This window comes from Centruroides sculpturatus, unplaced genomic scaffold (assembly GCF_000671375.1).
Source record: "Centruroides sculpturatus isolate CEXI.00-Female unplaced genomic scaffold, Cexi_2.0 scaffold465, whole genome shotgun sequence".
Taxonomy (NCBI): Eukaryota; Metazoa; Arthropoda; class Arachnida; order Scorpiones; family Buthidae; genus Centruroides; species Centruroides sculpturatus.
Window position 1 is genome coordinate 487,175 of NW_019384663.1, and position 26,608 is coordinate 513,782.

At 33.2% G+C, this 26,608-nt stretch overlaps 3 protein-coding genes across 3 annotated transcripts; all 3 read right to left on the reverse strand.

Moving 5' to 3' along the window:
* Nucleotides 1–658: 658 nt before the first annotated feature.
* On the reverse strand, nucleotides 659–10,514 carry LOC111626609. Its single transcript, XM_023370046.1, has 3 exons — nucleotides 10,371–10,514; nucleotides 2,490–2,763; nucleotides 659–766 (listed from the first exon to the last, which is right to left on the reverse strand). Exons 1-3 carry the CDS (start codon nucleotides 10,448–10,450, stop codon nucleotides 659–661), a joined length of 462 nt encoding a protein of 153 aa, XP_023225814.1. The 5' UTR covers nucleotides 10,451–10,514.
* A 5,747-nt stretch (nucleotides 10,515–16,261) lies between these two features.
* On the reverse strand, nucleotides 16,262–17,767 carry LOC111626605. The gene is made up of 2 exons (XM_023370042.1): nucleotides 17,484–17,767; nucleotides 16,262–17,395 (listed from the first exon to the last, which is right to left on the reverse strand). Exons 1-2 carry the CDS (start codon nucleotides 17,651–17,653, stop codon nucleotides 16,351–16,353), a joined length of 1,215 nt encoding a protein of 404 aa, XP_023225810.1. The 5' UTR covers nucleotides 17,654–17,767; the 3' UTR covers nucleotides 16,262–16,350.
* Nucleotides 17,768–21,862: 4,095 nt separating this feature from the next.
* LOC111626604 (SCAN domain-containing protein 3-like) lies at nucleotides 21,863–24,705 on the reverse strand. Its single transcript, XM_023370041.1, has one exon. The coding sequence runs from the start codon at nucleotides 24,051–24,053 to the stop codon at nucleotides 22,251–22,253; it is 1,803 nt and encodes a 600-aa protein (XP_023225809.1). The 5' UTR covers nucleotides 24,054–24,705; the 3' UTR covers nucleotides 21,863–22,250.
* Nucleotides 24,706–26,608: the final 1,903 nt, after the last annotated feature.

Genomic DNA, 26,608 nt, shown 5'->3' on the forward strand with positions numbered 1-26,608 from the left:
TTTCTGTTAGATGCACACAATGTTGTTTTTTTATTTTTCTTCCTTAAATTCCATTATGTGCACTCAATTGCATCAGGGAGCACAGACATTGCCATTTTGACTCCACTGTCTCTTAAAACAAAGTCATGGACCCCTATTTTTTATATTTAAATGGACTCTCATTATATTTTTGGTTTCCACAATGCATAATTAATAGAAAATGGCAAAGTTTCATCAAAATTGGCCTGTCAAATTTTCAGAATGAATTCCATTGAAAACATGCAAATGACCTTGGGACATTGCCTGACAAAGTTGCACAATTTGTGTGTTAACACTATTGAATGCACTCATGCTACCACCTTGTATCTCAAAAACAGTCATAGATTCCCATTTTTTATAACATTTTTGGGTTCCTCAGTGTAATAAATGGGAAATGGCAGTGTTTTATCAAAATCAATCAATCAAATTTTGAGATTGAATGCAATATTGTTAGCCACATAGAAGAGGCTTCAATATCACTTTGCCTCAAATATATTTGACTTTTTATATTTAATTATAAATTTAGGTTAATGTATGTCTAGGTAAGTAAAATGGCAGCACTTCAGTTAGTTTAGGTTAAGTTAGATTAACTATATTTTTAGTAGATGTTTCCTTTTTTCTTTTATTTTGTTCAAAACTATCATGAATCAATAACTAGTGATGCTAAACACAGATGCTTGCTGGCAGCTCCCCTCTGGGAAGAATCAGTCAGAGCACGAACAGTCAGAAGTGCCACCATTTTAGTTACCTAGGTATACATTAACCTAAATTTAATTATAAATAAATTAAACATTTTGTAGAAAATGAATTTATCAAAATTTTTATACATTCATAAACCAAATGATTGCCATATTAAATTGGGCTATTTTACCACTACTATTAATAATTAGATTCTTATTAATTAATTAATTAAATCAGACTATTTTACTGATAAAATAGCCTGATTTAATATGGCAATCATTTCATTTATGAATAAAACATCAGGCTTTGAGATGTTTGTATATTTTTATAAATTCAATTTAGTTAATTGTATATATATGCATGTGCATGTATACATATACATACTGTACATAAAATTTAAATTTTGAAATTATTTAACGTTCCATTTTTCTAATTTTTGTAGACTAAATTTCTTTATTTTTTAAATAAATTGTAAAGTTTTGTATATGCATATTTAATAGTGATGTAACGAATATTCAGTTACTATTCAGTATTCAGCCTATTTTTCGCTATTCGGCCGAATACCTAAAAACAGGAGTAAAAAATAACAAAAACGCAGTAAATTAATCATTTTGGTATTTAGATTTAATGTTATCGGGTTAGTGTTGTTTGTTTATTTATAACTTATAACATGCACAAAATAAAAAAGAACATAATATTAGTCACTTGTATTCACAATTTATAATTACAAAGATCAGCACACGTATACACCTATTTGTTCGAGAATCATCGCACATCTGAGGATCTGACCCTGCCTATCCTTCTTTTTAAGCGCTCATCTTTGCTCTTCTCTTTCCTCTATCGCTCTAGTCCACGTATGCCTATGCATACATCATAATACACCCTCACGATACTTTCGATTTGTTGCTTTTCCGTCATAGACTTCTCATTTTACAATTACGTGACTCATACTCATAGCCTGGTGATAACGGAGAAAAGAGACAGATAGGACGCCAGTATAAGTCACAGTTATGATTTCACAAATTTGAAACAGCTTGGTAGCCCGAACGACCCCAGGCTTTCATCCGTGCATGCTAAGTGACTTTCATTACAAGCATTTAGCTTTCCAAAGTCTATGACAACAATTGTTTGGCATTCACAGCCACAAATTTCGGGCCAATAAGCTGCCTCGACTTGTTTGATTATGTTATCAACTCAATTTCATATTTATTTTCACATTTTCACTTTGTTGTTCTTTTCTGTTCTTTTTCCGTTATTTACATGTGTAGGTCATTTCATTGTTATCCACATTCGATATCATCACTTATCGCATACTGCCATGATGCTCTTTCTGAACTGTCAAGAATTAACGTGATTGGTGAAGTGTAGTGACAGTGGGCCAATAGAGAACAGGGTCCTTGCCATAATGCGGTTTGCACGGCTTGATTAACGCAATACGTGCGTTAATCAAGCTGAATAGTTTGGCCGAATATTCGGCTATTCGGCCACGCTCCTGGCCAAATATTCGGTATTTGGCCTGAGGCCGAATATACTATTTGTTGCAACACTAATATTTAAGTTTGTATTTAAATCAGAATCATTCTGATTTAAATATGACAAATAGAGAAAATATCAATATATAATGTTGAGACAAAAATTAAATAAATAGAAAATAAAAGTCAAAAGTGACAATCTTAAAATATCAATATTTATGATTAAAAGTTAGTCATGAATGTATTAAATTCAAAACACATTACACTAATATTAACATTTTATATTTGTTGCTAAATAAAATATTCAATTATTATTACCTTAGATGTTATAGTATTTGGAGTAATTGCAACACAAGCATTTGAAGGTGGAGTTGGTTCGTACTCTGCAATATCATATGGAATATCTTCTAAGATTCCCACTCCCATATCTTGCAAAATATCAGCAATAACATCTGTACTAACATCCCATCTCACAGGATAATTATTACATAGCATATTATTATTATTATTATTGTTTTCCTTCTTGTCTAAATTTGAATTTTCTACTTTTGTTGTTACAGTTTTTGATGTATCAGACTTTTCAGATAAATTTCTGTATTAGAAAAATAATTAACATAAACTTAATTAAAATATTAAAGATAATTTTCATTTAATTTTTGAAACAATTTATAAAATAATTTATAATTAAGTTTTATTATTATTAAAAACTTAAATATACAGTAGAGCGTCAATTTTCCGAAAGTCAATCATCCGAAAGAATTCCAGTCGGCAAATTTAAATTTTCGCCAGTGCTGTGGCGCTTCAATCTTTGTCTATGTCTTGGGCTACTCAAATATTTTACGTTTTTGATACTAAATTAACATCTGAAGTATAATTTTTTATTGTTTTTATATTTTTCAATATATTTATTTTGTTTGTACAAAATAAAAAAATAATTTTTAACGATACAATAGTCTTTGTTAGGCTTAACATCGACGAAAATTCAACGCGAAGCAACACGCAACGGATAAAAATTTTAACATCGGATACGTTAAACTATTTTTTCATACATAAATCGGTTATCCGAAATATCAGTTATACGAACAACCCCAGTCCCCAATTGATTCGGAAAATCGACGCTCTACTGTATTTTTAACATTTTTACTGTATTATGCATAGTTCAGTAATTAATAGTTCTATAAATAAAAAAAGTCATTATTAACTAGAGTAGCCACTTTAAAACTTCAAAAAGGAAGATATTGTTTAGGTGTCAATAAGTTATCACACACACAAAAAAAAATTGCACACCAAGAGAAAGCATTGAAATCAAATTAAACATTAATAGTGCATACATAATGATGATAATAAGTAAACACAATATCTTAGCAAAAGGACAATTTCAATTTCTTCTTGTAAAAGTTTAGTAGTCTAAAGATGAAGTATATATTTATAAGTAGAAAAGACTAAAAAAATTTGTCACAAATATTTTTTCCGAACACACTGACTGTTACCATTTCATTCAACCACTGTATACTCCAACAAATAGGGCAGAAGTGAAAGATAGTATAGAAAATTAAAAAGGCTTTGCCTACTATTATCTTCAGTTTTTATAATTACTACTTGCACATGTACCCTTTATTGGGATTTTTGTGCAGATGAGATCCTCATTTTCGGGTAGTACCAAACTTGTCTTAGGAGGTCAAAACATATGTACAGTATACCACCACCAGTGAGACTTAACATTAGACATTAAAGACTTAGCATAAAAACTTAGAAGTACAAGTAACATAAGTTCTTAGTCTGTAGCATGTCATTTGATCATTTATAATCAACGTCAATACATTATGATTAAAATTGTTAAATAATCAATATTTTTATAACACAGATTAATTAATTGCTAAGATCAATTATGTTCCTTTCAAAATTGAGCTATAGTTATGATATATCACAACAAGATTAATTAATTGCTAAGATCAATTATGTTCCTTTCAAAATTGAGCTATAGTTATGATATATCACAACATGTCATGTATGAAGCATACAGATGCACCCATAGTCGTGTGCACTATTGCAATTTTTTTCTTTTATGCTGAAGGTCACCACTGAATAGAGGCTGGTGTAAAGACCAGAGTGCCAACAATACCTGAAAAAGATGTACAGTGGGTGATCGGTTAACGAACACTTTCACAAAAGATTTTTATGATCGGACAACGAACACATGATCGGATAACAAACACTTCACTGAACAGACATAAAAAGAAGCGATGGAAATAGCAAATACCGACTGATTTTCCTTTGTTTTCAGGTAACTTTTTGGAGCGCGGGAGACCTCAACGTCGACGCTCAACCTGATAATATACTGATTAGATAGTATCCCTCAAACTTTGAAATACTCCCTTGTAATTCCAACCTTTTATTTTTCTGACAAACAATTCTTTTATAGTATTCGTGAGACTGTCGGGCGGGCACTCATTAAGTTTTGTGTTGGTTTTTATTTTCGAAAGGTGAGAGTATAATAGCAAAGGTAAGAGAGTGCACAAAAGATGTCTGATGTTGCTGGACAGTATGGCTTGAACAGGTCTACAGTAGGCCGCAGTTCAATCTTATCTAAGAAAGATACTGTATTATCAAGAAGACTCAAGCAGCTAAAGGAATAACAAAAATCACATCTGAGAAATAAAGAACAATGAAGAGCTCATAATGGAACCTGAAACGGATCTGACGACAGAAGAACGTCAAGAACTCTTGAATAGAGAACACCAAGAAACTCGTCAAGATATGTTTTATTCTGAAAAAGAGGATTAATGCCGATATCTGCTATTAATTAAAGATCTTTTGAAGAAATGGGGGATGTCAGATCAACGGTCTTAGAATGGCATACAAACCAGGTTGAGGTTTGTATGAGGTTGAGGTTTGTAGGCTTGGGGATCTCTACAATTACAATGCTATTAATTACTTCTGAAAAATCCCGAAGAAGAGAGAAAAGCAATCGACATTAGACAGATTATTTAACCCCCACAAACAAAAAACCATAACTAATAAAAATGCACATCTGTGTATACATATAAATAAACGTAGTAAGAAAGTATATATTTTTTATTTTGGGATGTCTCCAGAACGAATTAATCAAATTCCCATACAAACCTATGGTAAATTCATAATCGGTTAACGAACAATTCGGATAGCAAACAAAGTCTTGGAACTAATTATGTTCGTTAACCGATCACCCACTGTATTATTAAATCAAAAACATAATAGTCATTAAACTTAATAGTGTATGTATTGAGGAACAATTTGTCCAGCATTGTGAGTAATTGTAATCACAATAACATTTCCACTAGCAGTTTTATGCATCTTAAATTAGTCACATAACAAATTACTAATATAATAATAGTATGTTTGTAATGTCTTTCTCTACTAATGAAAACTGGATAGATATAAACCTTAAAATAACACCTTTAATACCCCTACAACTGCCGTAAATGATCGGACTATAATTTTGATATATAATTATAGATTAGAAATGAATTTGGCACTAGAGTGAGGCATTAGGCTCCATCTCTTATTAAAATTAATAATTATAATATTTTATTAATTAATTTAAATTAAACTGGAAGAAAAGAATTGGCCTGAAGAACTCAAACCCGCAATTCCCGCTTACCGTGCGTATGTGTTTATAGCCCAATCATTTACGGCAGTTGTAGGTGTATTTGCTTACCATATCAGGTTTTCGATTAATGTGTATATTTATATACCTTTAATACCTTAATTCTCCTGTATAAAATAATAATAAAACTGCCAAATGTTTTTGATCTAATACCAAGATTTTTATGAAGTCAATTAACATTCCAATATTCGACATTCTGAATATTGGACATTACGAGGGCTGTTCAGAAAGTTTGCAGCCTTGCCTATATGCGGCACTGCGATCAATTTTATTTTTGGCAGGAATAATTCAGTCATCTGTGCAAGAGATACGATACCAATTTCCTCTTGATTTGTCATAAAGTTTTGCCACAACAGCTTCGCAGATAGTCAGTGTGCACATGCTTTGTAAAAAATGGAGAAGACGGAGACTCGTGTGGTCATAAAATACCTGACGAAAAAAGGTTTGACCCCATCTCAAATCAAAGCTGACATGGATGAAGTTTTGGGAGAGTCTGCTCCTTCGTACACCACTGTGAAAAAATGGACAGCCCTTTTTAACTATGGCAGAGAGAGTGTGGAAGATGACCCACACAGCGGAGGGCCGTCAACTGCTGTCACCGAAGAAAATATCGACAAAGTTCACAATTTGGTATTAGCAGATCACCGTTTGAAAACGCGTGAGATAGCTGAGACAACAGGCATCTCTGTCGACCGAGTGCACCACATCCTAACCGAAAATTTGGGTATGACGAAGGTCTCAGCAAGGTGGGTGCCGCGTCTGCTGACCGCTGAGCAGAAACGCGTTTGCACTTTGATATCAAAGGAGTGTTTGGACTTCTACCAGAAAAACCCACAGGATTTCTTGCGTCGGTTTGTGATTACTGACGAAACGTGGATCCATTACTACACTCCTGAAACAAAAGAACAGTCGAAGCAATGGAAACACCACAGTTCGCCACCACCAAAGAAGGCAAAGACAGTTCCATCAGCGGGTAAAGTGATGGCCTCGGTTTTTTGGGATGCTAAAGGCATCATCTTTATTGACTACCTAGAAAGAGGAAAGACCATTAATGCTGTCTATTACTGTGAACTTTTGGAAAAACTGAAGAAAGAAATCGAAGAAAAGAGGCCACACTTGAAGAAGAAAAAAGTTCTGTTCCACCACGATAATGCACCTGCACATTCCGCCAGAATCACTGAACAAAAGATAAACGAACTTCGCTTCCAATTAGTTCCACATCCACCGTACTCACCTGATTTTGCCCCCAGTGACTTCCACCTTTTTCCAAACCTAAAAAAATTCTTGGCTGGAAAGAGATTCCACTCAAATGACGAAGTCATCTCTGAAGTGAACAAGTATTTTGCACACCTTAACAAATCGACCTATTGTGATGGCATAAAAAAGCTAGAACATTGCTGGAATAAGTGCATTGCTAACAAAGGAGACTACATCAAAAAATAAAAAAAGTTTTAACATTATTTTGTTTGTTGTTCTATTTGAGGCTGCAAACTTTCTGAACAGCCCTTGTAATTGACTTGATAAAGATCTTGGTATTAGATCAAAAACATTTGTCAGTTTTATTATTGTTTCATACTGGAGAATTAAGGTACTAAAGGTGTTATTTTAGAGTATGTTTGTATTTTGCATTAATGTATGATTATAGATTTGAACTATTTTTGGACTAGATATTTTGACAGTTATGGTGAGATATTCTTAGACAACCAGTGATACTGCAATTATGTTTTATCTGAAAAGCATGTTAGTTATTTTGCTTGTTTGGTGCTTAATTCTTGCATATGGTGATGAAACAGCAAAAAATATGCAATCTGTAAAGTTAGAATTGTGGAAATATTTGAAAATTGACAAGGTTTCTGCTAAATATAAGCTATGTGAAAAAACTGGTAACACATGTGCAAAAAAAAACCAATTTAAAAAATCACTTAAAGAACATGCATAAAGGCAATATTGATGTAGAAAAGCCTACACAGTCAAAGATATGAACTATTATCAAAATATTAAACACAAAACAAAATAGTTTTGGTAAAGTAAACATTATGATCAATGTTATAATTAATTCTCTAGATATTACAGTATGCAATTTTGTAAAACAACAGATGCAATGGAAGAGGTCTCAGTGACATGATATTGATGTAGCCAAATATTTTCAAGCCTGCAAAGTATACAATTAAAACAACTTATAATACTTTTCTTAGGTCACCAATGTAGCTAGTGATGACAGTTATACCAATGAAAAATCCCAAAATGAAAGTGGAGTTTCACTTGACAAAAGAATGTCAATACAGATCCACATTGATAATGCTTTCAATTCAATATCTTCAATTATAAGTAAGTTGTTAAGAGTTAACACTTAAGATATGAAAATTCTGTAAACTGATTTAGGTGGTGCCAAAGAAGCAAACATTACGAAATACTATTATATTTATGATAGTGAAGGATAGGCTACCTCTTCCAATTATGAAACATGAAGGCTTTTCCCACCTAATGAAAACAAAACAGTGCCTCTGTACAAAGTTCTAAAATGCTTATACAAGAAAAATATCAAGTGTTGAAAGCATCAACTTGTGAACAGCTTGCTACTGTTGCTCATTATTGTACTTGATTTCAGTTGACATCTGCACAGACATTAAACTGCAAAAGTTACATGGCTTTTTCAATTCACTATTTTTATAATGAGAACTTAAAATCTGAAACATTTGAAATGTTTGTATTAGAGCACAGGTCATCAAATTACAGCCTGCTGCTGCACTGTGCCACAAATGAGCTAAAATATAATTATTTATATGAAAATATCATATCAAAAATTGTAGATAAACTTACTATGTAGAAAGAATTAAAATAAGTGTAAGTAAAAATGCCAAAATTGGTCCAATCTGATTTTTGCATCTGACTGTAATATAATTTTTAGGAAAATCAGTAAACAATTCAGCAACTTTTTGTGACTTTGAATATCAGAACATTTTTTTTGTGTAAGTAGCTGCAATGAAGTTTCTAAGAAAAGCAATTACGAGCTTGTTGCAGAGATCGTGTTTGTGTATTGGTAAATAAATATGTTGGTTATCTTCACTTTTTTGTGTATTCAATGTATTACTGTATTACTGTATTGAACAAAATACAGTTATGTGGCCTGTGCTCATCATTCTCTGTTATTTGGCTCTCTGTGAAAAAAAGTTTGGTGACCTCTGTATTAGAGGAAAGGTACACATCAGAATATCTTATTAAAAACTTCTCAAGAAAAAACTCTCTCTGTTTCAACTGATAATGCTGCTAATGTAGTTAAAGTTACCCACAATTACTTTGGCCAAGAAAAGTACTTGTGTGTACAGTTCAATTGTAATTTAAAAAGCTTTATAAGCAGCACAAAAAACTTTTAATGACTAACATTTTCATTAAACTAATCAGTAAAAATGGCTGAAAATAGCCATTTTTAATTATCAAAAATGCTTATATTTGATTTAAATTATTTTTTATTTTTGTTACTGGTTATGTTTATAAACACAAACTTGAATAGATTATGAACTTTATTATTCTAACTGCAAAAAACAAAATGAAAAAAATTTGTACTTCAACAAATTATGCATAAGTGATACGAATGTTCATTGCATGCATGATTTTTATATTTACTGCAATTTTGACATTGCCCTTTTTTTTAAGGAGAGAGAATGTATTTTTTTTTGGTAGTTCTACGGAAATGCTATCAATTTGCACTTTCTGGATTAATCTCTTAAATCAGTTGCTTACTATTACTGTTGCTTTGTTTACCAGTTTTTTTGTTTTCTAATACAAGGTCCTACTCGTGCTACTGCAACTTCTTGTTAAAAAAATTCCTCTCACAGTATGTGAATTCTGTATGGTAAATTCAGGATCACATGAATGCAAGTATTTTTCTTTTTATTTTTGTGTGTTACATTTAGACCTAGGCACTATAATTAGAATATAATCAATAGAGAATCATCAATTAATCAAAAAATTGATTGTTCACCAAAAAATTTCCATCACTAGTAGTACGTCCACTACTAGCGATGATGTAACTATTACCAGTAGTAAACATAGATTTTATTGTAACTATCACCTATGAAAAAACTAAATCTTGCATATATCTCTGCTTTCAAGGCTTCCTTTTCATTTATTTCATTTCACGGTCCTCTTTGAATTCCCACAGGTCCTGCTAAGCACACATCGAGAATGAGTGCTCCACTGTATTTAAAAATAGTCAGTTGAACAAAAGCTGCTGCTAATTATAAAAACTGCCAAGATTAACACTGACGTAATTATATAAAGGTATAGCACTTGAAATCATTTATTTGACCAACATTTTTGATTACTCATTCACAGATCATAACCAATTAAAATTATGAAAACAGTTAGAATATAACCGACCAAAATAAATTGCTACGAGAATATTTCAGATAATATACATTGACCGGTGCAACAACACATGATTAAAACTATACATTAATAATGTTAGTAAAGGCATAGTTTTTCATTTCATGCAGAATATAGAAGCTTTGAAGCCTATATATGGAATGTAAATATCATTACAAATACGTTACTTTTCGTGTTCATTTTTATTTTTCGGTAAACGATCACATCGTCGAAGACGGCTATTATCACTCTTCGTCTTTGGCGCCATTTGTTCTGTCCGAGCACTCTGGTGGTGGGAGATGACACGATAATCTCGTTTTTAAATATTCAAAATTTTTCTGTAAACGTAAAAAAATGGAATAACATTAATTAATTTTACATTATTTATTTATGAAATACACTTCGCACTATTAAATTGTAAATTGTTAATTTTTTTATTTTCAATAAATTTTTTTTGTTTTGATTTTTCTACTTTAAAATTATTCATGTTTCTGCGTTTGTTTCCATAAATTAAATAATAAAATAAACTTGAACATTTTTCCAAAATTTTAAGTTTTTGGTGTAAAAAATACTTGATATAATACAGTGGTGCCTCGTATAACATACGCTTCGAATAACGGACGCTGCGAACAACGGTCTTTCCGTTCGGCAGTTAAGTGAGGCGAACAAGTGATAATGATGTTTCCACTCTTTTGCCGTTGCCAATAACAATCTGCTATTTTTATAATATGTTAATATTATTAGAATATATTATTAGTATATCTGAAATACAGAGCTCCCATTGGGATTCGGCTTGCTTTCTTGTTTATTACGGACATCACCTCAGTGCAGGGTATTTACATTTATTCAAGTGTTGTGCAAATCATGGCTTCTAAAAAAACAAAAGTGATTTCAATTTTAATAAAGCAAGAAATCATCAGACGGACTTCCTTCTCAAATGGGGAGAAGTTCAGGAGTTTACCAACACTCACTATCCAAACACAACTGAGGCCAACAGGATCAATGATCTCTACAATGACACCCTTTCCCGTCATTTCCGACAGGTGTTGAAGAAGAGAGAGAAACAGACCACCTCAGACATGTTTTTCAAGAAGCCAGCTGCCAAAAAACAAAGGATGGAACAAGAAGAGTTGACCCTGGAAGCCCCAGTAGCCTCTCCTGAATCTGACTCCGATTAAAAAAACAATAAAAAGAGACCTGCTGCAACGTGTAAAAAGTCTGTATCTGTGTGAATGTGTGAAGAAAGTGTTCCTCCACCTCCTCCTCATAACATTTGACTACCCGGCATAATTGGTGACTAGGATTAGTATAATTGGTGACTGGAGGATCATTTTCATTTTTTTTTTATGGTACAGTACGGTTATTTTATGCTGCGGAACGAATATGTTTTAGCATGTATTTCTACGGGATATAACGGACTTTTCACTTAACGTGCACCTGGAACGGATTAAGTACGTTATACGAGGCACCACCGTATATCTTAAAGTATATTGTGGCGACAGCTTTGGTGACAAATCACAAAGTCGCCACCAGAAGGAACCCCTGAACTGAACAGACCTGGCAACCTGACCTATGACAACACATTCCTTTCGAATTCGGACCTCGCTCCAGACGTATGGATTATCGCTCCCGTGTTCAACTTGTACAGTCGCGCCATATTTCATGTATATAATAAATTTTAATCTTTTATTGTATGTGACCTTGTTTGTAGTGATTAATTACGCACGAACAAGTTTCCACATATATGTACAGTACAAGGAGTTAACTTAAGCAATATACTGTATATACAGAGCGTTAACGATAAGACTGGCCAAACTTCGGGAGTAAAAAGTCAGTAGCTCGAAAAGCTTGATTTTCGAGATAAAGAGAATTTAAGTGCTATAAAAATGCTCTTTTTTAATATCTCAGTAACAATATGAAATATTTAGTTGACATTTGTTGCACTGTTTTTGCTACAGGTAGTCTACATTTTTACAGGTTTTTATACTGTATGTGATTTTTTTTATCGGGAGCGGAGGTATGTGATAATGTCAGCGGCACATGCAAACTATACAAAAGGGAGCACAATCTATAAAAAAAGAACATTAAAAAAGAGGCACAAGCTATACAAGGGCATCATACATTATGCAAGACGCTTCAAACTATAATTCAATGTCGGATCGACGCTCCTACAAGTGGCATTGGTTGCAATCGGGCTAACTTAGCCTTGAAACCAAGAAACGTTCCGTGTTTTTAAAGCCAAGTTTAGGTCAACATACGGTGAAGATGCATGGGACAATGAACAAATATCTTTCATTAGTTTCTTTTATATTTACAAAGTAGACTAAATGTCATGAATTTTCTGTTGTTTGTTGACAAAGAAATTTAAGCTTGCTTGGAAAAGGCAAAACAGACGAAAAGTGGGAAACGTGTCCCGATTACGGGCGTTCCTGGATGTGGCACATTTCTTTACAAAAACTAATTAACAGAACTCATCCCACCACAACAACGCAAAAGTGACTTTCTTTGCTAAATTTGAGGTAGATTCAAAAGACATAAAAATTAATTAGTTTTCAATGATGTCACATGCGTTTTATAAAGAAAGGTGTCAAAGAAAATTGCATCGAAAATGTTACTCAGAATAACAAAAGCTCAAATTTATGCCAATTAAAACTTTTTATAACGATTTTACTAACGGCCAACGCCAACCGAACTGTACAGTACGTCATCGTCTTGGATCTTTATGTAAATAACACAATCATTAACCGAAAAACAATTGATATCCAAACAAAAACATCTGAGATGTATTGATAAAAAATTGCGCCAAGTAAAAAATTATGACAATTTAGATGAAGTCAAATGTTTTTTCTTAGGAGTTTTTCTTTGCTAAAGTTTGATACTTCAAAGCGACATGTAGGAAACGATAATAAAATCTTCGAAGCGCAAACTTATCCATACCAAAGAAAAACATCTAAAAATTGTTACCGAAAATTTATAAATATTTACAGTTCCACGCATAAAATAAAATTTTTATAATTTAAATTCTGTTCGAAAATATCAAACGATACTCAAATGAACCGAACAAATTCGTATGGAACAGTTAAAGATGAACTGTTTTTAAGTCGTTAATTTAATTTGATTCGTTATTTGTTACAAACTACAAAATTTAGACTCGAAGTTACCCATGGACGTAGAAAATAACATCAAACAGTTCTATTTACAAAATTACTAACAAGTAAGGCAAATACTTTTCAAGTGACATCTTGAAGTAAGGAATGATACGAAAGCGACAGAATATTATTTACAAAAAATATTAATCGGAAGGATAATTATCAATACAATTCACTTTGTAGAGCCGGCCTATCATTATTTTCCTCAAGTAGATCCCGAAATTGGTGTCATGTATCAGTGAACATACAAATAGCCAACCATCTTGCAAACGGTTAACGAAAGAAAATGTAAAAGATTTTAATCATTTCCATTTATTCCATTTAGCATAATTACAAAAATTTGCAAACGAAGGCTTTTCAACGGTAGGATTTCAATATTTACAATAGAGCATCGATTATCCGACCCCCGATTAACCGTCACCTCGGTTAACCGACCGCATTCTAGTCGGCAAATTCAAATGTCCGCTAATGGTGTCGCGCTACAATATTTGGCTATGTCTTGGCTACTTTAATAGTATTTTTACGTGTTTTAGCTGGCAACACTGACTCGACCATGAAAGGGAGGAAGTATTTAAACGAGGCTTAATTTTGGAATTATGAGTGGTTGTTTTGTGAGCAATAAAATAATTTAAAAATAATTTTTAACGATACATTACCGACGATTATTATTTTTAAAAAAAATTTATTAGGCTTAACATGGAGGAAAATTCAACGCGAAGTAGGTTAATAGCGTTATACTAATATACTAATTACGTGGGATATAATAATATATTACAGTAATAATGGATTTTTTCATACTTTTCGGTTATCCGACTTTTCAATTATCCGACCAACCCGAGTCCCCAATTGAGTCGGATAATCGATGCTCTACTGTACTTATATTCTATTCTTAATAGGCTGTAAGGTATAATGAGTGTATGACATACAGTAGTTCTGCATATAACTACAATTGTATAGTGGAAAGTACTGTTAATAGTACTTTTAAATTTCTTTTACAAAATACAGTCGACCCCCCTATAACACGGTAGATACGTTCCGGTTTTTATGAATTCATTTTCTACGAGTCCAGCCAATCACAGCCGGGCACGTATGCAGTTTACGGACTACGGCTGTTTGAAATTGTTTCTTCCATAAAATTAATCGATTCTAGACTAATTCGACTCAACATTTCCAAAATATGTATAATTTTTGGGGAATAATCCGTATAAACCAGTGTTTTTAAACCTGTGGGTCACGACCCCCAGGTGGTCGCAAAGCCTTACACGGGGGATCGCGGGTAAAAGAAAAGGACAAGTGTTTGTAGGTCCTACACTACAATAAAAAAAAACTACAATTTCAGTGAGAAGGCTGTGCCTGTTTATTTTACAGTACAATTGATTTTCGATCGATATTTAGGTCTCAACAGAAAGAAAATTAAATACGTAGTTTTTAAAATCACTGATATAGTTTTAATATGGCCCTGGGGGTCGCCAAAATTTTTTAACTTGTAAAGGGATCGCGTATTCAAGAAGGTTGAAAAACACTGGTATAAACTACTGTATGCTATAAACAAAAAATTGTAGGATTACTTACCGAGTGTGTACCGTTCGACGATGCCATTGCTTAAGCTTGTTTTCGTGGAGCTTGTCATCGAATAGCGCTCGCGTGCTTCCTCATAAATTATTATTATTTTTTTTTTGCGAAAAATTCGCTGAACTTTGGAGGCATCATTAATATAAATATAATTTTTATGGACATTAAATAATAAATGGTTTTTAGTAGGTCCGCTGCTCGTTTAAACTCAACACTTTGTACAATATCCGCTATTGGTCTAGATTCGAGCAATCCTGTTGCGACACGAGTCGGCGATGACGTTTTACCGAATTATAGTTTTTTTTAGCATGTTTGTACGAATACTGTCGCAAATTTTTTGCCGTGATATAGGAATCTGAACTATAGGAACCCGTGTTATAGGGGGGTCGACTGTAATTGCTCGTTTTCATATTATTTTTGCAGTTTGTAGTATTTTTAAATTAAAGATTTATGAATGTGTTTATTTATTCTAAAACAAAGTGAAAAAATGTTCTCAAGTTCTACAAATCGAACTTGAGAACTATATTAAATANAATTTTCGACATTTTATTATTCGTTTAATCTGAAGTAGATTGGTAATATCAATAACATCTCTCATACAAGATTCTTCTTTTAAAATATTCCATATTGTAGAAGCATTGAAAACATTCAGAAAATAAGGGGTTGGGTAGAAATATTTCTCAGGCTAGAGTTACCTTTTCAAACCACGAATGACATCCAGTCCCTGGAGATAGAAACACTGATACGTTGAAAGAAATCACATCAACTCTAAAAACTACTACCCGGAGGGAAGAAACCATTCCACGCTTTACAAACTCATCTCCGGTAACAAAATGGCGGATGATTCTAGTACTCCCCCTTGTACCATAGTGTTGAGCTAATATCAGTAAAAAAACTCAAACAAAATATCGGAAATAGATTCAGCCTAAGACTACACTTTCACTTTTTCAACGATGTAGGCGAATTTTTTTTTTTTTTTTGAGTTATACAGTGGCCAGTATATGATGAAGGAAATAAGAAATCCTAATCTTTCTTTCTGATGGAGGTTTCTACAAGCATTAACGGTTTCTACTCGTGTTATTTAAAGGATACAAACCAATTTTATAGATTTTAGTCCGAAAATATATTTAAAAGTACCGTACATCTTACCAGCAGAGAGAGAGGGAGAGATCTATATTCGCATATCATATTAAATATTCTATTTAATATGATATTCTTTACGATTTGTTGTAATGACTTATATTCAGACGTTCTATAAGTACTTGCGATTGAGGACGGTGTGTAAGCTTGGCCGAGAAGGGGATAGCAACTCCCGAAATGCATTTACTTTAAAAATGATTATACAGTGATTGATTATTTAATTTTATTAAGATAACTTTTGCTATCTGTTTGAATTTTTGTTACACAAGTAAAAAAGTTATGAAAATTAAATTAGGTCTATCCTCTTTTAAAAATATAGCTTTACATCGAAATATATATTATCGAAAATGTCTTCTTTCGTTTGATCTTTATCGGAAGAAAAAAAATCAGCTTCTTCTAAAATTATTATATCGCTCTGTTCCGCGACTTTAGTATCCACAATGTTGGCTAATAATCGGCAAATCGAATTGCTCTTTAAATATATTAATTCAGAAAAATTTACTTTTCCATGGCGATCGCAAAAAGATTGTTGAGTGGTTATGTCACTTTCTTCTTTATCCACGTAGCCATTCACGAATACAGTTTTCTCTTGCGCGGATGTATACTTTATGGGAAGAGATATGCCAACTATGAAGCAATCATTTTTCACTTGTACTTCGCATGTGAATTGTGTAAATTTTATCATCTTCTTTTCACATCGAGTGCTTGGACTTTTCCGGTGTCTGTAGAGGAATAATGAGGTATATGTTTCTTTCTTTCTTTGATAGTTATTCCAGGAAAAATTCTTTGGGTAGTTAGTTAAATTTTTGTTCGTAAAATAAGATTCGATTGATTTTGCTTCATTATCTGTTAAAATGCATAACGGGAATACACGTTGTTTTAATTCGTCTAAAGACATTGCCAAAAATCTGATGTTAGGGAGAAGCGGTTCCATAAACTTTCGAATCCTTTCGCCAAACACTTTTTTATTTTCATTTTTAGTATCCAGAAGTGAAATTTTGAGTTTTGCCCAAGTAACTAAAGCATCGAACAATTCTATTTCTGATAAATCTTCATATATTGGACGCGAAACAATTCTGTAAAGTGTTTCATCATCACAGATTATGAATGCATTCTTAACCATCTCTGACATGGTGGAAGAAAATGTTTTCCAACAATTATATTGTAATAATAAATCACCATGTTTACGAGCAGTTTTATATACATTACAGACAGAATAAACATCCATTGTTTGAATCAAATATGTACGACAGACACTCTGAAGACCAACAATTTTAGCGTTTCGAGCGATTTCATATATTTCAATTCCTTCTTCGAAAGAAATTAATTCTACCTCTTTTGTTTCCATGTATCTTTAATTAAATATAATAAAAGATATAGGCTAAATATTTCCACTTAAAACGTAATTATCAATATGTAAAATGATGATAAAAAACTTACTTAATGACTTTTACCATGTTTGAATAAGTAAAGTCTGTAGAAATTCGGCATGGTGTATTTTCTGGATAGTTTTCAATAATGGAACGTAGGACTTCACTGTTTTCCATCACAATAGATTTTGAAATAGTTAATTTAGATACACCATTACAAATGATTTCTACACTATCCATGATGGATTCGAGTGGAACTTCAGATTTTTTTTTTTTTTTTCAATATTTAACAGTAATATTAATTAATTGAATGGAATGAATTATTGTTAAATTTTGTAATTATTTCTCAATAATTAACTTTTTACTTAATTATTAAATAATTTTGTATCGGAAGAGAATGTGCTTAACTGTTTCGTAAAATTTATTTGTTATTTTGAAAAAATCCTTCGACTATAAAGCGAGTTTTCCAGAGTGGAAGAACTAATAAATTAACTGTCATATAAGAATATTGTGCCATTGCCCCCAACCTTAAAATTCAACAAAGGAAAATAGATAAAAACAAGTAAAACGGCAAGGCCGTGTTTGGGACAGGACTATGTCTCGGAGACTCACTACTAAGCGGAATCACTTTGACGCTCAAGGCGGGTCTCATTCTCATTCTCCAATCTTCTTTGGTATCGCTGCTTTTGGGCGCGATCGTTCAAACTTCGCCGCCCACAATACATTTTCCATGAAATTAACTTATCCAATTTCGAAATTTCTCTCCGTTGCGTGTCGGCCCGGGTTGAATTTTTGTCGATGCGTAATAAAAAGCTCCCGTTTTTGAAAAAATAATCGTGGCTATTGTATCGTCCAAAATTATTTTTTATTTTGCACAAACAATATACAGTTTAACCCGATTATAACGTCATCGGATGTAACGACAACCCTAATATAACGTCAAATTTTTATCGGTCCCACGATTTTACTATACTAGATAATGTTAAAAAAAACCCCACTTGTAACGACATAAAACCGTTTTAACGTCATATTTTAAGCATTCCCAAATTTACAAAATTAGATTACAAATTTTATTTAACATAGAATAAACTACGTGTTCGGTCCTAAGGTCAGAGTTCACTTCCTAGAACGACTGTGGGTGGTACTCTCCCCTACCTGACTTTGGTGGGGTGAGGTGGCTGTTTTGCCTGTTTGAAGAAGAGGGTCGCCATTTTGTATTTTATTTTGATTCAATTCTCGGTCCCCTGACTACCTACAAGTCTGGATTATTTTATGCGCAAATTTGGGCACCTAATACTCTGTGCCAAATATCAACTCTCGACATGTACTCCTTCATACCTTTATGCTGGTAACATAAAAAACGGCATTACGATTTTATAGACAAGACATTCATAACAAAACAACCAAATCCAATTTCGGCCGACTGGGCTTATCTAATATCTGACTGATTTAAAATTTCTTAGACCATTGGTTAGTTTGTAACTTTTATTGGTGATTCATAATCATGAACTACGAGTAACTGTATGTGAGGTTCCAAAAAATGAGTTGAAATTAAATATTTATTATTAGAAATTTATTAAAACGAAACTAAAAAAAATCGTCTATTGTTAAAAACCGATCAAAGATCAAATTAGTTGCGTTAGTCATATGAAACCGCGACGAGAGAAAAAAAACTTTATTGATGTAAACAGAACGTAATAATTTTAAATGATTAATTAATAATTGTAAACAAACGACCTCCATTAGAGATGGACCTTTGAAAAGTCGTTCATATGCATATAATTAGAACATAGAAATTTTGAAAAGAGGAAAGATTAATGACGAAAAAGGACATCGCGTCCTGTCGTTAAATTTCAAAAACGTCACAGACTAGACAACAATGGTGGAAAATATGAGCGCAAGTTTCAAAGTTCCATCAACATTTTGCAGCCAGAATAATGGATGGTGTCAAGTAGATTCTTCAAGGCGGATCTTTCTCGTGACTCGAAAAGGAATCGTCTTTCGCTTAGAGACAGACGAGGGAGCCAATCAGAATAAACAAGTTAGAGAACGGAGATTGATATAATCCCCGATCTTCAAGGACAGAAGGACTTCTTCCGTAAACTGTGCTACGGAGTACCTGCACTCCAAAAAGTCCGAAGCGAAAACTCTGTGTGTCGACGCACAGAAGACGAAGAGTCCGCACTAGTGTCCATCGAGACAGCCGTGCCGCCGACGCTTCCCGACAAGTCTCCTTACCTACCGCAGTCCCGGGGCCCATCTCGGAGTGACGATAGAAAAACATCCTCGACGTTTAAAACTTACGAACGTTTAATTGGTTAAGGAACTTTGTGCATAGTGTAAGTTATTTCCTGTTAAATTAAACAGATTCTTGTCCGATTCTTGTCATCTGTGTCTCCTCCGCCACACCCACACGCGTACGACCGTAGATCATTCTGACGCGGGATTAACGATTCCCCCAGGAAGTCGGCGAACTTACATGTACAACGGTTAGAGACCGAACTTCACCCTTTAATCAAATGAATAATAAAAATCTGTAATAAACTTTTAAAAACTTAAACAGAAATACTCTTATTAATAAATATTCATTAAACTATGATTAATCCCCGGACATAATATAAATGGATAAAATATAAATTGGCCCTCTTCCAAATGTGTGGAAATTTACTTGCCATTTCGCTACATAACCAGAAATTTTGTTTATTTCGTAGCTCTACGAGTTATCTTGTAATTCAGTTTCAGCATCAATTGCATTCACACCAAATGAATCTATCACCTAATCTGAAATATTTATAATAGGACTGAATCGAACTTACATATTCTCGCGAAGCTATTTCAAATGCTCAATATACACAAAAATATCATCTTGTACTTCATTGACAATAGTGGCCAGTAATGGAAATTGCCACTATTGTCTATAAAATCGTACTGCCGTTTTATGTTACCAGCATAGAGGTATAAAGGAGTACAGTACATGTCGAGAGTTGATATTTGTAGTAGGTGAGTAGGTACAGAGTATTAGGTGTCCGAATCATTTGCGCATAAAAAAAATCCAGACTTGTAGGTCACAATGTCCAATTTAAATTTAGCTCCACACTTAATTCTATGCCAATTTCAGAGGTGAATAAATGGTGCACTAAATTGAAGTTTCGCGGTTTATGCACTCTATATATCTACATTTAATAGACTTATAAATTATTTTAACAGGAAAAATCTATCGAAAAAGAAACGAAAATGACACGCTTTGCGTGCAAGATTTGACGTGTTTTCGTTTATAAAAAACAAATATAGTTGAACCTGTCCATCTTGAAACTCACAGGAACGAGAAAAAATCCAACGTAGGAACCTCTATATCTCAAAACCTGTCAACAGTAAACGGTAACAAATATTTTATTAATACAATAGCAAGTAGAGTACACACCTGTATTAGGTATAAATAAAAGATTTTTGAAATACCTTAACAGAAATATTTTGTCAATAGTTTGATGCCCGACTTTCTTCGGCTATTAAGACGCAGGCCAAACTAGTGGCCAGAGAAAAGCAGCGTTAATTTCAACTATATACTATATTGCAAGAGATTTTTCTCAACTACAGTTTGCGCTATAAAATTGTAATAGCCAAGCTTTCAACAGTGCCGTATTTAGAACATAAGGGGCCCTGGGCCAGGATCAAGATGGGGACCCCATAATGAAACAGAAACAATAGTATATTACAGACCTAGGGATGCATTATTTGTTTCCTCCCGTGGAGTATATACGATTTTTCACCTCCCTCGCCAGGAAGTGGAATTTTCTTTCCGCGCTGCAGGAAGAAAGTACCGTTTTCGGCCGAGATGTGGTGAATAAGTATAAAAAATTTTGTAAGTTTGCTTAGTTTTAAGATCATTTTTAACTACGTATAGGAGAAATAAAGTATTTGATATTTTTAATAATTTGTTTATTTTAATTAACCTATTTTTTATCTGTAACTTTATTACTTTCGAATTAGGGGCCCCTTACAGCCTGAGGGCCTGCCCTAAAGACGGNACCGTTTTCGGCCGAGGTGTGGTGAATAAGTATCAAAAATTTTGTAAGTTTGTTTAGTTTTAAGATCATTTTTAACTACGTATAGGAGAAATAAAGTATTTGATATTTTTAATAATTTGTTTATTTTAATTAACCTATTTTTTATCTGTAACTTTATTACTTTCGAATTAGGGGCCCCTTACAGCCTGAGGGCCTGCCCTAAAGACGGCACTGGCTTTGAATTTATAATTGACACTTCAATCCACAATCTGAGATATAAAATGGAAAATATATCGAATTTAGGTCGAAAATGCTGGGAAAAAAGTAAATTTCGAGACAGGTTTTCGAGTTATATATGTTTGGGATAAGTTCAACTGTATATACATACACATATTGGGTTAAAATAGGGGTCCCCAAACTTTTTATCCCATTGACCCCTTTATAGAATATTTGCCTTCTTGTCGACCCCAGATTAAGTATTTTACAAAACATTAAATAATTTTTTGCGTTTCTGATATTAAGCAATAAGGAGACCTGCATAACAACCCAACGAAATAATTTATAGTTCCCATATCTTATAAAATTTACCCAACATTAACAGAAAAAGGAGATATTTTTCACTGATTTATAATCTTAAAAAAATAATAGCAAAATTATAGATAGATGGAAATTTACCTATAATTCTTAAACCGTACGTGCCATAATACGTAAAATACACAATTATCTTTGAAAACATAAGTTATATTGGATGAAAAACCTTTTACTGTCATTTTGCGACTACTACTGAATACCTTAAAATATGTTAACATACCTTTTTATAAAAATACTTGATATTAGTGGGATGGATGTGTCTGAAGAGTAGCAGCAAGATTATGGATATTCGGTTGAAAATTGGTAAGTTTTAGTCGCAAATCACCGCGGTTTTCCAAGTTCAATCTGTTCCTCTGTTTTGTCAAAATTGCGTTCGCGTGGCTAAAACCAGCTTCAACCATATATGAAGTTGGGAATGCGAGTAAGAAAGGTTCGGCTTCTGCTCTGAGCTTGGGATATTTAGTGGCAATATTGTTATTGCTCCAAAATTCACTGAGGTTTTTATTTTTAAACAACGCTTTAGCTTCGAGATCTACACATATTTCACTCAGTTCATCTTCTAAGCCAGGTTCACTACCTTCATTATCTATTTTTACATCAAATGGATTAGCAAACCATTCGGGAACATGCATATTCTCCAAGTCTTCGAAACGTGCTTTAAAGTCTTCTCTTAATTTATCAAGATGTTTAATATATATCTCCAAATCACGGTCGGAAATCTTTTCATTTTCTTTTAGTACTCGCAAGTTTGAAAAATATTTAAAATCGGATCGTGCCAGTGAAGATTTAAATAGCTCCATTTTTACTTGAAAGGCCATTATGATTGTTCGAGCTTGAACAATTGTAACGTTTTTTCCTTGCAAACGCTTCTGTACTATATTAAATTTCGAATAAAGGTCTGCCAAATAAAACAGATGGTTCTTGCACTGTTTTAACTGGTCACATAGTGATGGATCCACATTTCTAAGAAACTCTTCAGCTGAGTCGTACAAGTCAACAAGCCTCTGCAAACTATCACCTCTTGACAACCACCTTACCTCGGTGTGCAAAAGTAATTGGTTGAAAGTGTCATCATTTTCTTCACATAACTTCGCAAACAGTCTGGAATTGAGAGGATGAGCTTTAATTTTATTTATTGACCTGATGCACACTTTTAGAGTATCATGAAGTTCGCCACTCAGTTTTTTGGCTACAAGATGCTGCCTGTGTAGGACACAGTGAACAGTATGTACTTTGGGAACCTTTTTCTTCAGAAAGACGAAAAATCCTCTGTAACGGCCTACCATAGCAGGTGCACCGTCAGTAGCTACTGCGGTAATATTCCCGAAAGGAATGTTGTGCTTGTTCAAATAATCTTGCAAACATAAAAAAATTGTCTCACCTTTTGAATCAGTTTCAAGATATTTAGCAAATAGAAATTCATCAACAGTGTCATTCAGGGATGGACTATGAAATCTAACATAAGCCATGAGAAGATTTGAACTTCCGAAAGTTGATTCGTCAAGTTGAATAGCAAACTTACAATGCTGGAGCTCAGAGGTCAAAGTTCTTTCCACATCATCGGCCATTTCCTCGATACGTCGTTGCACAGTATTGGCACTTAATGGTATGCATTTTAAAACTAGTTGGGAGTCTTTCTTCATAACATTTTCAATTACATCTTTTATAGCTGGTATTATAATCTCTTCACCAATAGTATACGGTTTGCCTTTCTTTGCAATATTAAGAGAGATGCTGTAGGATGTCTTCAGTCCTCCTTCTCTATCAACACTAGCGGATGACTTCAAATATGTATTCAAATTTGGCCGAACTCTCAATTTCTCTTTTAGTATTTTGAAATACTCAAAATCTTTGTTTTTCTTGTCAGAATGGATCCTTTCCAAGTGGTCTTTCATTTTCGCCGGCTTCATAGCATCATTGCTGAAAGTTTTTTCACATAATAAGCACATAGGAATAGTTTCATTAGCAAACGATGGCACAAAACCATATTTCAAATACTCCTGTGAATATTGTCTGCATTTCTTCTTAGCATTGTTAGCCGACATTGTGATATTAAATTAAAATCAGATTTTTAATATGAAAAACACAATACGTTTGTAGCACAACAAAACAGCAGCAATAACTTCGCTTATCCGACCTTAGGCGAACTTATTTCTCCCGCCTAAACTCTATCTTTTTATATGGATTGAAGATAGCGCTGATTGACCAATCAGCGCTTCGTAGCGCTCTGGTCGGTCCGCAGGTGGTCCGATGCTCGGCGGCCAATCATCTATCCTGCTTTCAAAACTAACGGTCGTTTCCCGATCCGAGTTTCTATGGCGACAACCATTGCTCGTTTGAAAAAGAGAAAAAGCGCGGGAAACGTACGTCCAGACGATTCCATCCCGACACCGCCTTTTGCTAACAATAGATATTTAGAATTGGAAGGAATTATAATTATTCTAAACTATTAAACTAAAGATATTAATAAATGTACGTGATTTTATCATATGAACATAATGATAATTTGATTTTTGGTGAATTTTTTAAAATAATATCGCCTGACTGACCTATATTGCCGTTGGACAGTTTACGAAATAAACGTAAACAAGATGGCGATGGTAAAGGGTTGAAATCGACCCCCTTTCGACCCTCGTGTATTAATCGACCCCTGGAGACCTCTTATCGACCCCAAGGGGTCGATATCGACCACTTTGGGGACCCCTAGGTTAAAATATCCTTATAATACTTTTATATTTTATTCTAAAATAATATTTTAATAATTTACATACATTTCTTTTCTCGCAATACGCGATTTTCAGGAATGATTTGGTTTAGTAACGTTCAGCAGGGTTGACTTACTCTATGGAATAAAGCGACTAGAAGCACGAATTTTGAACCAGAGCAATGAAATTCAAATCAATCTGAAAAATTGCATTGTTTAGGTGCTGATACAAATCAAATCTTCATCGTCACATAAATTTGATTACAACAGAAAAATATCCCGCGTTCTTGAACGTATTGCAAGTTTATTGCTTATTAAACTACGCGGTCCATCCTAGAAGTGTGAAACCCATATTATTACGTACAGTACAGTACAGACGTGGCTTGATCTCATTGTACTACTGCTGAATTTCAGGCGGAAAGCTTTGTACAGAAATTCTCAAACAGGATCGACAACTTATTTATTAAATTGACAATTAATGCTATTTTAATTCTGATTGCTTTTCATTTATTTGTGTGTGAAATATAAGTAAACTATATAAACCGGTTTAGTTTCTAATGAAATATTTGACTTAGAAGTGTTCTGATACCTTTTATTTTAATACGTCGCCGTTAATATATACAGTATGTACACAAAATTTTTAACGTTCGAAGCAGAAAAAAAATGCAAATAGCTTACGAAAATACTGGATTTAAATACAATTTCTAAACCGCCGCATTTATTACTAGATAAATTTATATGATATATTTAAGGGATAAATATATGGCAGTTTTAAATACAAAAAATTTAATTTTAATCAACTGTATGGAGAGCATTCATTCATCGAGAGAGAAGTCAACAAATTAGATTAAAATAACTGAAATGAATGATTTTGGTTCAAACAGAGAAACAAACAGTAATAAAGTGCTTATAACAGGTAAATTTACCAGCAGACAGCAGTTTTAATTTTCCACAGCAAATGTTGCTACATATTTGTTGCAAGAATATCTTCCAGTGTGAATTTTATCAATAATAAAATATCCCAAAATTATTGTGAAGACGCATTTCATCTGTTAGTATTGATAAGAAAATGAATACAGCATTTGTTGTATAAGCCGTAATACAATTTCATACAACGTCCAGCATAATCAACAATATTAATCAATACTATAGAAAATTTATAAGAACTTTGTAACTAATTATGCTAGACTGATCTAAAAAACAATAACAAACAATCATTTTTGCCTACTATTATGCAATTGATGTTAACGATCTTAAACATTTAATATATATTGTATGAAATTAGAACAGTATAAAAATACGAGCACATATTTTCATCTAATATATAGCCTATATATATTTTTTCAAGCAATACATTTTGTACCACACATAAATTTCAATTTTAAATTAATTTCGCATTCTGTATTATGTCATATAATAAAATACAGTAGTCCCGAAAACTCGTCACTCGATAACCCGACAGTCCGGATAACTCGGCCACACCCTGTCAGGGCGAAAAAACCCATAGTTAATTTTCATTATAGACAGCTTTATGCCTCTCAGTATTTTTCTCAGGTCTGTCTTATCAGGAAAATTACTGTACACAGTGTATTCATTAATTTTCATTTTCATGTAGTAAAGGCTCTATTCCTTCATAAAGTACGTACTTTTCCTTTGTTTAAAGGTATTTGGGCATTTTATTCTCTGTTATATTCTCAAGTAAACAATACATACAAGTACAGTATATTATTTTCTGAGGAAACACTCGTACTTATTCTTTTTAACCCCATTTCCGATAACCCGGCATTTTCACAAACTCGGCTACCCTTCGATCCACATTAGGCCGAGTTTTCGGGACTCTACTGTACTTAAAAATCAACAAACGTTGCCTTTAAATACCAAAGATTTTAATAATCA

Excerpts from the sequence above, each read along its gene's own strand:
- LOC111626609 (XM_023370046.1), bottom strand. The coding sequence starts at position 10,450 with ATGGCGCCAAAGACGAAGAGTGATAATAGCCGTCTTCGACGATGTGAT. Across the intron at positions 2,764-10,370 it reads AATAAAAATGAACACGAAAA|AAATTTATCTGAAAAGTCTG; the intron begins GTAACGTATTTG and ends TTTCTAATACAG. Across the intron at positions 767-2,489 it reads CAAATACTATAACATCTAAG|GTAACTAAAATGGTGGCACT; the intron begins GTAATAATAATT and ends ATGTATACCTAG.
- LOC111626605 (XM_023370042.1), bottom strand. The coding sequence starts at position 17,653 with ATGGATAGTGTAGAAATCATTTGTAATGGTGTATCTAAATTAACTATT. Across the intron at positions 17,396-17,483 it reads AACATGGTAAAAGTCATTAA|ATACATGGAAACAAAAGAGG; the intron begins GTAAGTTTTTTA and ends ATTTAATTAAAG.
- LOC111626604 (XM_023370041.1), bottom strand. The coding sequence starts at position 24,053 with ATGTCGGCTAACAATGCTAAGAAGAAATGCAGACAATATTCACAGGAG.